The sequence below is a fragment of the Sinohyriopsis cumingii genome, chromosome 4 (genome assembly GCF_028554795.1).
Source record: "Sinohyriopsis cumingii isolate HCF-2022 chromosome 4, ASM2855479v2, whole genome shotgun sequence".
Taxonomy (NCBI): Eukaryota; Metazoa; Mollusca; class Bivalvia; order Unionida; family Unionidae; genus Sinohyriopsis; species Sinohyriopsis cumingii.
In genome coordinates this window covers 69,923,653-69,937,915 of record NC_142964.1, presented here as the reverse complement: position 1 = coordinate 69,937,915, position 14,263 = coordinate 69,923,653, and the positions used below count along the sequence as shown (strand labels likewise).

The window sequence follows — 14,263 nt, the reverse complement described above, 5'->3', positions numbered from 1 at the left end:
AAAATAATCTCGAGTGTTCATGACACACAGCAGTGCTCCAACGTTCCAATATTTCACTGCATATTCCGGTAGTTAATCTCCCGTGTCATCCCCTTAGGTGAATATATCTAGTGCTCGGATCTCCCGAATATTTTGGGTAGTGTTTATTGTAACCAGACCTGTTGACTACAAGCGGTTCAGATCGCCATATACAGCTTTACATATTTAAATACTGTCTGATGATGCATTTATTTCAGTTCAGGTGCTCAGATTACCTCTGTTTACAGATCAATGAGAAATTTAACCAAATATTAATGCATTCAGTATTGAAGTTACACCTACCTATCTTCCCCAAAAACATTATTTTCATCTTTCATCACACTTTTTTAAGCCTGTGAGGGATGCAACGTGGCAGGAATAAATTTAATATCATTAAATAAAGTGCTATGTTTCCTTTTAATTTTTATATTTTCATGTAATATAGTATAAAATGTATTTTAACTTCCTTACATAACTGAGTTTGAAACGGTGATTTTTAACATGTAAGTTGAATCAGCTGGTCATGAAGCTATAAATTTTCTCAAAAGAATTTTTAAAAATCTAAAGTTTTATTTCGGTCATGGTCAATCCAGACTTTAGTTTTATTTACACAAACGTAGGGCAGTGGAAGGTATACAGTAAAAGCCAGATGGCTAACAGGATGGTCTAATTAACTGTCTAAACAATAATTAGCTCAATTCAGCCTACGCAAGTACAGTTGGATACCTAACGTAAACTCATATATGATCAAAAGTATTAGAACTAGCCTGCTGCGAGAAAAGAAAACTTTATTAATGAAGAGATCAAGAAATATATCCTTTGGTTAAGCAATGGAATGAATTTTCTGTCCTGCGACAAGGATTCATTAACGAAATTTAAAAACAGGGATGGAAAGAAATATTGCGGAATAAAGTTCGATATTCTCCTGAAAATCCTAGAAAACAACATTCCATCGTCCGAAAAATAAAGAGGTAAGAACTAACATTTTTTTCTTAGTTTTGGTCAGAAATATGCTGATCACATGGGAAACAAATACATGTATCGCGTCTTCTGCTTTGCCTTATACTTTTATTTTAAAAATGTCCCCTGTATGCAAACTAAAATTGGTTTCACATTTTGAGAAATGTTATTTGTGAATATTTTCAAACACTTTGAAAAAATAAAGGTCTAGAAGTAGAACTAATGTGTATTAAATATGTTGACTAGAGTAAAATTCGTAACTGGCCCTTTTATCCTCGAGCTACCCTTTCTTCTACAAAAGGCTTGGAATAAGTAATTTCCGTGTTTGTTTTATCACCAAAGCAACCTTAATTGTTAAAAAAAATCATGTAACAGTTTGTTATTGTTGTTTTTGTAGGGTTTAACTCTATTTTCAGCACAAGATAGGCTATACATAGCGGTCAGTATAAATAGTGGAGGAAGAAACCAGGGCAACCCCGGAAAGAACCACCGACCCACGAGAAGCTACTGGCAAGCTTTCTCACATACCCCATTGGCCGAACCCTATGCTTAAAACCACAAAGAAAGAGGTGAGATGGCAATGATCCGTAACGGTGAGCGCTTTAGACAACTCAGGCACTCTGTCCCCCCACCCATATAACAGTTTAACTTTTAGTTTGTATTTAATATCAAATTTTATGTGTTTTAATAACATTTTTGGTTATATTGATTTTTTTGTTCGCATATAAATACATTGAGCTCTAGATGAAAGACTGACCTATAATGTCAAATGTATAGGCGAATTAAAATGAAATAAATAAATAAATAAATAAATAAATAAATAAATAAATAAATAAACTAACAAATACACAAGGACGAATATGGCTGATAGCTGATGTTGGTTGGATACACAATGGATGGATGGCTTCGCAACCGTCAAGAAACACCTTTAGCTACACACAAAATATTGTAAATGGGACTATCAAAAAGTTAATATTGGTGGAAACAATAGTCATACGCATGGTAGAGAATTTTTGATTATCCACTCTGTTTGGTACAATGGCTCAGTGGTTAGCATGCCTTAGTCCCAATCAGTAGGTTTATGGTTCGAATCCTGCCCAGAACAGCCTAGATCGGTTGCCGTCTGTGGACAGGCCTCGGCAGCAAATGGTTTCTCGCGAGCTGATTATCAACCACACTCCTCCTCCTTTATGGCATTGGGATAAAAGGGGGTTCATCAATACTGCAGGCTCTTATGTCAAGATTAGACCGAATAAATCAACTTCAGTGTCAAAAACTCAGAAAAAAGAAAGCAAACGGTCCCTTCGTGGATCTAATTCACTTTCAAATGACAGTAATATAAAGTCAAATGGCTACATTTCTAAATAAAGACAAGTTAAGCTAATCAAAAATGGGGTACACTGGTTGTTTCAAAATTCTGGGGTCGTCGTAAAGGAATTTTTCTTAAAATTGAAAACTCTCTTATTGATGCTAATGGCTGTAAAGTGGTATCCTGTTGGGTTCTTAGAAGAAAGGTCTAAGTTCGAACCTTTTAATATTGACTTAGCGATATGTATACCCTATAATGTCTTTCTGCAGAGATCCAAAAGCCTGCTATTTTTAGGCTTAAATCGATTACCCATACAGCAGATTCAAATACATAAATTCTACATTTCCTGCTTATTTATGATAGTGAACATGTCATGATATATTCTACAATTTCTTTTTATTGCAGAGATTCGGTGTTTTTATGTATTTACATTAACTGGATCAAAATTAAAGGAAATTAAAAAGATGGAAACGATAGCTATGACATATATATTTCCATATCCACTATCTCAGAACTGTTCTTTCGGCGATATACATTGACATTTCTTTTCAAATAATCAATGGAACACATGTTCTGTACTTTCTTGGAATCTTCTTGGTCATGTCTGAATCCGAGTTTGTCAAAAACGTCAATTACATAGGAAAGTGGCTGGGTGTTAATATGAGAGTATCCATATTGTCCAGGCACCGCCCAACTTAGGATCACGCCCTCACGGGCGTGGCGAACAATGTTATCCAGGAAAATACTTTCGAATTTGTGTGGTATATGTTCGGCAACCTCCAGACTAAAAATCCAATCGTAAAGAGGAATTCCATATTGAGGCACTGTCAAGTCCATGTATTTTACACGGCCGTTACTAGCTTTTTCTGCGTAAGGTGCGCCGTCGTATGCGTCACACAATATTACCTTTCCGGAATCGCTTATGATTTGTTGATACCTGCCGGGGCCATCTCCAAAGCTGGCAACTTTTTTCCCCTGAAACAGTGTCAGATAAATCGTATAATATATGTATGTATGTATGTATGTATGTATGTATGTATGTATGTATGTATGTATGTATGTATTGTTACGTGTTTAGGCTCTTACAAAACGTAACAAGAAAAAACAGAAGACAACAAGCTCTGTAAAATTTAACAAATAATTAATTTCCCTAGAAAAACAAGGTAAAAATGAGAAAAATAACTTACGGTTTTAGGAATCAAATCCAAAAATAACTCAGGAATAATCCAAGAATAAAAAAATAGAAGTTCTAGTAATAAAAAGTCCTAATGAAGCTGAGTTCGAATCCCGATGAAATCCAAAATGTAGGACGATGATAAACTTGTGTTGTATGTATCCTCTTACCAAGTAACATGTAACTAAACCTGCTTAGAAACTGACCATATTAATGAATTATAATCAAAGTATATAAAAACTTATACATCAAGGCTAATCTAAAGTTTACTGAAGCCAAGCTATCACTATGACAAAAAGGAAAACTCATTTTCCACGGCGTGATCCAATAACCAGGATGATACAAGAAATAGATAAACATATACTGAAGCTATATTCCAAAACTGGAGAGGATGGAATAAATGGTTTTGAAATAAAATAAATTTTAAAAAAAATTATCTAGGCTTTGTAAGGATTTACGGAAGGTGGTTTGAGTACACGGACACCAATGTGATCGCTTGGTATAGCGATCCTCCAAGGCCAGCACGACAAGAACTATAGTGCAAGTCATAGAGGTCAAATATGCGTATTTATTCGAATTAAATATAAATTATTGTATAAAAATGTAATACTAATTTTATTTAACCTAAGTCTATTCAATCATAATTATTGAATGATCTGCACCTTAACTGTCGTCAAGAAACTTCAAGATGAAAATTACCGATCGCTATGCACTTTTACAGTGGCTGTCACGTACTGAACTGGGTCAAGAAATGAGCACGTCGAGTAGAATCTTCACAGTACAGGGTAGGTAATACGAATTTGCTTATCAAAATGAGCAGATTTCATTGTGACATCACATCACGCGAGATGCGTTCCGTATTGTAATGGATTACACCTTTAGGTTGACCTAGTCCAAAAATGTCAACCCAACTTTATCACTGATTTTGCCGTATGTACTTCTCGGAACGTGTAAATAATAACATTCCAAAGGAATATGGATGTATGATGATCCAAATAAAGTGAATAATTGCCATTTAAAGGTGTATATGTAATCAAATTCTACAAAAATTACACCCATTACTGAAATAATCGTCGTTGAACGCATTCATGACCTATATGAGTTTTAGTAGGTCAGAAAACTGACAAACAAGTAGTAGAGAGGACGTAACAAATGATTTCTGAAAAACTGATGTAAGAAAGAGTCAAACTATAACTTGTACATTCACGAACGTTTCATATGAATAAGAAAGATTTGCATTGACGGTAAGTGCAGACACATATTTACATGCACGAGGAGAAGAAGTGGGGAGAAAATGTACCTTAAAAAATTCAGTCAATTCATTCGCTAGCTGTCTATCGGTTCTATGTTCTCCGCTGTCTTCCATGCTTGTTTCCAAACACCATCCTCCACTTTCACTTGTTTGTGCTGCAGTTTTCCTTGCTTTCTGTAATCAACAGTAAAACAGCTGAAAAAATGAAATCGGTCTGGATGGATGACAAAGACACCATCTGGTGGTTGTAACAAGAGTTATTAGCGATGGGTGCAATGCAAGTGGTCCTGTCCATCGCAATTTGTTCCGTAAAGCCTTAAGCAAAGGAAGCTGTGCTTGGGAAATCAAAGTTAGAAGGAGATGGGCGTTCTGGGTCCATGGCTCTCCAAAAGACGACGTGGAATGAATGAACATTCCAACTCCTACTAGGTCTCATCAATACAAACAACTTCCCATTAAAATATATCAAGTCGACTGTGCAGGATCATACACGGAGTATTCAAAAGGAGAAGACCAGACAAAATGCATAAATGGCACATCGATGTATATGAATCATTGTTCACATCAAATTTCATCAAAACATGTTCAATTGTTCTTGTGCTATGATGATTACATGCAATATTCCATGAAAGGATTGGAAGTTGATCGAAAAGAAACATAACAATTTCCAAATTGGAGCGGACGGGGCAAAACACATAAAAGGTACATATAGGTATAACAGACGATATTCTCGCCAAATTTCTTGGTTCTTGGTCTATGCTGATTACAGCCAACCTACGCAATTTTCATGCGATGAAACAAAAGGTACATCTAGGTATAAGAGAGGGTATTCTTGCCAATTTTCTTGGTTCTTGGTCTATGCTGATTACAACCAACCTTCACAGTTTTCATGCGATGAAACAAATTTGCTCAACAAGGGCCATAACTCTATCCAAAATAAATTCAAACAGACTAAACCCATAAAAGGTAAATGCAAGTTTTTGAGACAGCATTTATGCCAAACTTCTTAGCAATGTGCAAAGTGGTTTTGGTCTATTCCAGAGCGGATCCTTGTTACCAGCATAGCTCTGGAGCTATTCCACATTTTATAATGCAATTTGGAGTTTACATTGCTACATAGACTTCTATTTAACTTTCATCCAGAAAACCCCACCTATCAATGCTGATCCATAAAATCAATAGACAAGAGTAAATGGAATTTGTTTACTTTTTGTATTATATGGGTCATATTATGCTGATAATTCCTGCAACACCTTAAACGCCCATTGTATCCCTCACCATCATTCCATCTCTTTCACACACGCACGCTCGCACACACATACTCATACACTTTTCATATTGTTACATCAGTTGAATGTCTTAAAAACTAATCCTGGAAACTCCTAACTTAGAATAAATTTAAATTTACATTTGAAATAAATACGTTGTTTTTAACACAAATATTTCTGTCCCTGTCAGTATAGCGTGCATGGTTACCAGTCAACATTTCTAATTTTATGGAATTAAAGGTAACTGTGAATATCATTTAGATGTATGCACAGTTTTAATAGCACGATCGTATTTACACAGTGCACGCTAGTCTTTATATATATATATATATATATATATATATATATATATATATATATATATATATATATATATATATATATATATATATATATATATATATATTCTTTATGTATGTTTTTACGAGCAAGGAATTATTATCAGATAAGTACCATTATTAAATTGCAGAGAGACTATCTGTTTTTTGTATATTGTAAATTCACATGTGTGTGTATATTGCCTTGTCATTTATCTAGAATAGTAATGCAACAAACAATGGGCCAGATATATCTTACGTGCGGCAAGTCAGTATCTTTAAAATATCATCTGTGTGTATGCGTGCCGCTACGATGTCTGCAGTGTGGCAGTTTATACTGATGCCTAACACTGGGTCATCATGCCGCAGACATGTAGCATCATGTCCCACCCAGTCACATTTTCACGACACCAGTCCTAAAACTAACCTCTTAATGCTGAGCGCCTTGCGAGGCAGCTGCTAGTACTTTTTGTATGTCTTTGATATCACTCAGGCGGGGTTCGAACCCACGACCTCCGGCATCCGGGGCGGACGCTCTAACCCCTTTTCTCACCGGGACGATCAACATATCTTTTGGCATTTATATCTTCAAGGCAACTCTGTAGGAAATCAAATCAAGGTATCATTGGTACATAGCATTACGTTAGTATTTTAGCTATAAGCCACTCCGAGATTATGTCGTAAAAAGGGGCCCCGAGTGGCCGAGTGGTCTAAAGCGCTCACCGTTCCGGATCACTGCCATCTCACCTCTATCTGCGTGGGTTCGAGTCCAAGGCTCGGCTAGCGTGGGTACGTGGGAAAGCCTGCCAGTAGCTTCTCGTGGGTCGGTGGTTCTTCCCTGGGTTTTCCAGGGTTCTTCCTCCACCAGTTATACTGGCCGCCATGTATAGCCTATCTTGTGCTGAAAAATGGCGTTAAACCCTAGAACAACAACATGTCGTAAAAAGGAGAGAATTTGAACTAGGTAAAAGCTTTTTAAGGAAGCTCCCAGAATGCACATGAGAGACGGCAGTGAGAGATTCACAGGGTGTACGTAGTGACGACACCGGAAGAATAAGAAGGAAGGAGTAAGGAGTAGAACAGAAGGCGGAAGGCGAAGGTGGCCGAGTCAACTTTCTGGGTGCACACAAGAGGCACGAAGCATAGAAGAAGAGGAATGAAGGAGGAAGTAAGAGAAATCAATAGCAGACGAACACCATGGTCAACGTACTGAACATAAACTCTTACAATAGGACATTAACTTTCTTGTGAAGAATTAAAGTGTAAAATGGCATTTGGTGAACCAGGCCAATAACTGTGTCAAGATAGCACTGAACTGAAGCTTTACTATTATTTTAATCTGAAACTGAAAATTTATGTCCGGGAAATAATTTGAATCGATTTTTTATATTTGATAAAATTGTTAGCTATTCAACCTTGAGCTATGTATCTAGAATGTCAGCATTACTGACTGGGGGATCGGGAGTCGAGTGGCTATTACTGTCAGCTGACCACCCACCATGTGATCAAAATTCCGAGCAAATTACGAAGTTCACCGAAGTCTGCATGAAATGGGCTATTACTGACTGGGGGATCGGGAGTCGTTACATTTTAATACACACCTTCTGCAGTATTATTTATAATATCGTAGAAAGGGTTGTGACAGTTTCTCTGTGCATAAAAATATCTGGGAAGCAGAGTACAGCGGAAAATGTACAAGTATATAATAATAATAATAATAATAATAATGAGTTACAAAATATTTACTTATGGAAATATTAACCGAACAATTGCACACGTCTGATAAACTGATGTCTGACTGTAGTTTTGATAAGATTACATTTGGAAATTTGGACGCTTTCAGTTAGGCCGAACTCCCCATGAAGTTTAATTGCAGCATCCCGTTATGTCCCTTTGCGTGTCTTCTATTTCGGTCCACGCCAGTTTCGATTCATTCGGAGGCATCTGAAGGGACTCGTCTGAATACTCAATCGAGTTGTAGTGGTTGGCGAGGTTCTCATTGATTTTCTTACGAACGTGATTCTTGTGGTTATTCATTCGTTTTCTGAATTCAACGGATTGAGTAACACAGATTGCGATTTATAAGACATATATTTGTCAAAAAATTTGGTTCGACTATCCTATCCTCTGATTGATAAGGAAGCTAACTCCTGTCGTCCAACTTTTGAAAGATCTGGTCTCGGGCATATGTTTGCAAATTTGGCCACGCTTGCCTCTGCAGTAATACGTGGCTGAATCTGCGATCTTGTATGAAGCTAAATTGGATATTAGGATGTTAGTAGACTGTTTTCAGTCTCTGTAGAATTAGTTCCAGTGATGATATAGATGCGGGAAGTTATTGTCTGGACTAGGACTGGTCTCTTGACGATGATTTGTAGGGCTCTAGTTTGGGCGTTGAAGTCCTTTTGGGGGTCATTAAGAGACGTGTTATGCTCCGGAAAACGCATTTTCTAACCTGTGTCACCGTCGTGGTAAACAGGGTGGACCACTAGCAATGTCAAGATGGTAGCCGAAAGTTTTCCAAGTATACTGTATAAAAAAAACTTCCTAACTGGCAAGTCTCTAGCAGGTCAAAACAAAAATGCAACAATACTGTTGTTAATCCACTAAATTCCTTCAATGTCTGTATCACCAATCAAACTGGTATAAACTTTCGTGTGTAGAGTTCTGCTTGAATCTTTTTGATTAAACGGTAGTAGTAAAAGACAAGAGTTCGTGACCACTCCGGTGGCCTAGTGGTTAGAGCGTCCGCCTCGGATGCGAGAGGTCGTGGGTTCAATCCCCGGCCGAGTCATACCAAAAACTTACAAAAATGGCACAAACAGCTGCCTCGCTTGGCACTCAGCATTAAGAGGGTAGTGTTAGGACTGGTCGGCCTGGTGTCAGGATAATGTGACTGGGTGGGACATCATGCTGCATGTCTGCGGCATGATGCCCCAGTGCTAGACATCACTACAAACTGCCACACTGCAGACATTGTAGTGATGTGACTGAAAAATTGTTAAAGCTACGTTAAAAATCCAATTCTCACACACACACACACACACACACACACACACACACAAGAGTTCGTTTTCTCTTGTAGAGCAATGAAGCCTAAGTAAAATTTTCCAAGATGTATCAATACGATCCTAAACTGTCTAAAAAAATCAAGTAGAACTGATAAAATTAATCGAACACTGATTAATATTCAAGACAATAAATACAAACCCATTAGCCGATGACTAGTATTCAAGGCAATAAACACAAACCCATGGGCCCATGAAGAGACCCTTCTGATAAAAAATGATCTTGACACATTTTACTACATGTACTTTCCGCATATTTGAGAAATGAAGATGGGGTTGACAAATAAAACATCACGGACTCACACTCAATATAATGTGTTCTTCATTATCAAGCAAGTAGTTAAATACAGAAATCAAATAAAAACGTTGTGAATTGCACTAATACAGTGTTATATGATAATGAACTAGTCCAGAATTATACATGAACATCACAAATGTGCCTTAGGCACACTGTTGATAGGGTTTATCAGAAAAATGTTTACACATCGCCATTTAGCTTGCCTACAAGTAACAGTCCCATCGTACAGGTAAAATATATTTGATTTCCATTAAATAAGTTTTAAAAAATTACTGTGAAAAGACAGAACTAGAAAACATCTATACCAGAATGACAGCCTGGCTAACTAAAATGTCTTTTCAACGAGGAACTAGCAGGGTGGGGGTGTCTGGTTTGGGCTGGGGAGAGAAGTAATTACATGTTCAGTACAGATTACAACTAAGATTAAACACGTTCGTTTATATTGAAATAATAAGCAGTGTTATGATTAATACAGGTATCAATACGAACGTTATTATTAGATCTTCGACAAGGTCATGTTAAGGTAGCTCTTAATGCAGAAACAATGTGCTTATAGCGTTACGGTAGTAATTCATCTCAGGCAGGGAAAGGGTTAATTTTTTGTTCAGTCCCGCCTTTGGTGAAGTCTATAATGTCCTTTCTACAATCTGATTAAAATCAGATCTCCAATATCCTTCGTGAAGATCTGACGACGACAGCTTCGAGGCAATATTCTGGTGACCCTTGAACTATGCAATAGAAATGCAGCTTTCAGAAATCAGAAAAAAGAAATCGTTCGGCACATATTGATGCACTTCAGCCATACTACTCAGTCTCCCAAACCCGAAGATATAATACTTCACCTCACTGGGTGATAAATTTACTCCTAAGCGGTCGCTGTACGATCTTCGCATAGGACAGTGAAGCTCTGAGTTTAATCAGATTGGTCTTTCTTCTGTCCTCTGTCTGTTCATACCGTCAACGTTACGGGGATAACGATTCCATGTCTTTATTAAGAAACAAAGAAAATATTAGGGGGACATAAACCGAACAGTTTGAAATTGAAGAGACGATTCTTGTAATGCTAATCTAACTACGTCATGCTAATTTGTAAGCACTGTCAACCCCACCCACTCATATATCTGTTGTTCTCTGCAATGTCAAATGGCCTTGTTTTAAAATTTTACAGCTGTATCGTTTTAAGTGTAACTACTCAGAACATTCTAATAAAAAAACACATTTTTTTCCATACGAGTCATTTGTGGCAAATAGTATCTGATTATCTAATGTAGGCGTGGAAATTTTTTTGTCTTCTCAAATGGAGTAATGTTTTACCTAAAGTAGTTATGTGATGAAAACATGTAAGTCTCATCACCCCCCTCATTTTTCGTATATATATATATTACACAACAGCAATTTACGCACATACGTATCAAAATAGGACAAACATAAAATTAACCAAATTATAATTCACAATTTAAATTTAAATACGCAGAAATGATTGAACTTAAAAATAAGCACAACATCTGAATTTAATACATACACACTATACAGATTTCTTTACTCCCTTGTATTTAATGATTTTTAATCATCAACATCATGTTATTTTCTACTTAAAATCTTGATCAAATTTACTACCTAAACCATGAATTAAAAACCAGATGAGGGTGATTGTGCTGGCGAATAATAATAATAATAATAATAATTTCCGTTTAACCTCCCGACATTATGCAGTTTTGTGGTTTTGGTGTTAGTGCTTTATTTCACTAATTTTGAATATTGATTTTAAAGTCTGTATAAATAACAAAATCACATTTCACGGCTTTTCCCAACATCTCATCTGGAGGTCAAATGGTGGGAAGTAGGGAGAAGGCAGTATGTACTCAGATATAACGAACAAAATGTCAATCAAACTAACTAACTAACTAACTAAATATATATATATATATATATATATATATATATATATATATATATATATATATATATATATATATATATATATATATATATTCTCTGATGTGTTGATAAATTTTGTGTTCTGAATCTTGTTGCTGTTTAAGTACTGTTCACACACTTCTTTCTGTTTTCTTTAATAACTGACACACCCCTCCCAAGTATTCGTTTTTAAATCTCAAAAGGTATGTTATTCAAGTTTGATTTAATGCTAAATTATGTAGTTGTGGAACATGTTTTCTTTAGAAAATGAGTCGCTGATATAAGCAAATACAACTTCAAGAAGAAAAAAAATTAGGCTGGCGGCAAGCAGTGACATCGGACGGTAGAATGTTGGAATCTGTTAACAAAGTGGAAAGTCTTACATTTTGAAACAGCCAAGGTGTTGTTTTGAAGGAAAATATCATCTGAAAGTGTTATCTTTTCTCACCGCCATTAGAGCGTTGACCTTTTGTTTTTCACAGACATTATCAGCTAAATGAACTCTGTGCGCAAGTTCTTAAGTCCATTTCCTGCCTTTACGCAGACGCATTTTGAATAAAGATTTTATGACACATTCATAATGAATCAGCAAACATTCTTCTAACACAGCTAATTTTCACGTGCAGTCATTTTTCGTAGAAGATTGTCAGTAATGGAGTAGCACGTGTAAACGTTTTTTTTTCTTTCTTTCCAAACATGACCTCCTTGAAGAGGCCAGGCCAGAATAAAACTCTGACAGCTATCCAAAAATGCCGCTTTAAAAAGCGGGTCAGGAAAACAAAAATTGCTTTGCTTTAGACTGACGCGGTGATTGTTGTATATAATATCACTAAGGCCGAGAAATCAGCCAGCCCCACACCTGTATGGCCGATATTGACCGAAGATATTACATTACAAGTTGCAATTATTTGCTGTCAATTTTTTCTGCACAGCCAGTCTCGTCTGCACACATCTCTTTACGATTTATACATTTACTGGTATTTCTCGCGGCTGTTAAGCTATAGTCGACTGTAGGGTTCTTTTGGCGATATGGACATATTTCCAGATTAAATCCCAGTTTAGACAAATCGTAAATCCACGTGGAATGGCACAACCATCTGTCGTGTGGCCATTTTGAATTTCTGTATAGATGTTGCTATTACCAACTACCGGCTAGTGTCATAACTGTACACAGAAAGAACTGCATGGAGCATAATTGCACATTTTAATATACAGTTAACATCATACCCACATATCGTTCATCAGCATCAACACAGATTTGGGGACTTTGTTTTAATTGCCCGGAAATCTTGATGTTTCACATTGTTAATAAAATGATAACAGGCACTTGAAAATTGCCTATTGACTTCATTTAAAGAGAAGTGAGTTCATTCTGGTATGCAGTCCCAAAAATAACATGCGCAATATAAAGTTACATAGATAAATGAATGAATTTCCTAAAGTATGATTACAGTGTCACTTTCGTAAGTTTTATCAATGGTCTTGATTGGTACAGACGCATTTGTATTATTCATTACGTGTATTAGTCCTACAATGTACGATATTGCACATGCTGCTTTTGTTTTAGTACTATGTCTTACTATCCAAATAACGGCCTTGTATAGCCTGTTCCGATTTCGGTTGACATTGAAATGAGTAGTCAAAGTTTCAGGAATATCTCACATACTTGGCTGCCTATATCGACCCTCTTCCACTAATTGATATGTAATTAATATACTTACTGTGCTGTCTTTATACTGGCGGAATGAAAATATGACACTAGCAAATGGACGCATTTTCATGTTCCGTTGCCATACATTTGAATTTCTTGTAATGCGACGGTAGTCGAGGTATGCCGAAGTATGTTTAAGTAGGTTCATGAGGGGGATATGTTTCTTGAACGAAAAGAAACGTTGCTTACAATTCCTATAGGCATAATATATTTTTATTCGTTTCATTAAAGAATAATATTTCAACTTAAGCCGATTTCGGCATTCCCGACATTGATCGCTTTCCAGCCAACTGAAATGTAGGCCAACGAAACTTGAAAACAGGTCTATTTCGTTTGTAGAATTTGAATTTATTAGAGGAAAGACACAAGGGCAAGTAAAGTCTGGCAAAAAACAGTATAACTTTACTTTGTAGAAAAGCGTCGTTATTGGTTGAAAGTTGTGTGTGATATTCCTGAAAATGTGACTTTCGTTACACTGTTAGTCGACATCAAAATACGCTACACAGCGCCGTTAGTTAGGCCGCAAAACCCATCACCCACCCACTCCCGCCCCGAACAAAAATATCGGGTGATGTGTCTTACGTTGTAGGACTATACGTGTATCAGTCATAAGCGAGTTCAGGTCTTACTCTATTTGCACACAGTTGTTATTGTTTTGGGGTTTAACGCAATGTCTCTGCGCAACATATGCTTTGCATGGCGGACAGTTGAGCTGGTGGATGATGAGCCAGGGAAATGCCTGGTACCAACACCCACGGGAAGCTACTGACAAATCTTCTCACATACCCACACTGGCCGAGTCCGAGACTCGAATCCAAGTGGATAGGTGAGATGGCAGTGATCGGTAAATGCGAGCTTTTAAGACCACTCGTGACCCTATTTGCACAAGGTAAAGTATGCTTCGACTTTTCTACTTACCTCAGTGCGTGCCTAGAACTGCTAGTCAATACTATATACATAGGCTTCCGATA

At 36.8% G+C, this 14,263-nt stretch overlaps 1 protein-coding gene across 1 annotated transcript in view; it reads right to left on the bottom strand.

Moving 5' to 3' along the window:
* Window positions 1–789: 789 nt before the first annotated feature.
* LOC149801410 (uncharacterized) overlaps window positions 790–14,263 on the bottom strand; it is a 40,415-nt gene continuing 26,941 nt past the window's right edge. Inside the window, exons 2-3 of the mRNA XM_089955508.1 lie at window positions 4,762–4,887; window positions 790–3,262 (exon numbers count right to left, since the gene is read on the bottom strand). Of these exons, the coding sequence (XP_089811634.1) occupies window positions 2,765–3,262; window positions 4,762–4,887 (624 nt within the window). The 3' untranslated portion in view covers window positions 790–2,764. The remainder of the gene's footprint in view (window positions 3,263–4,761; window positions 4,888–14,263) is intronic.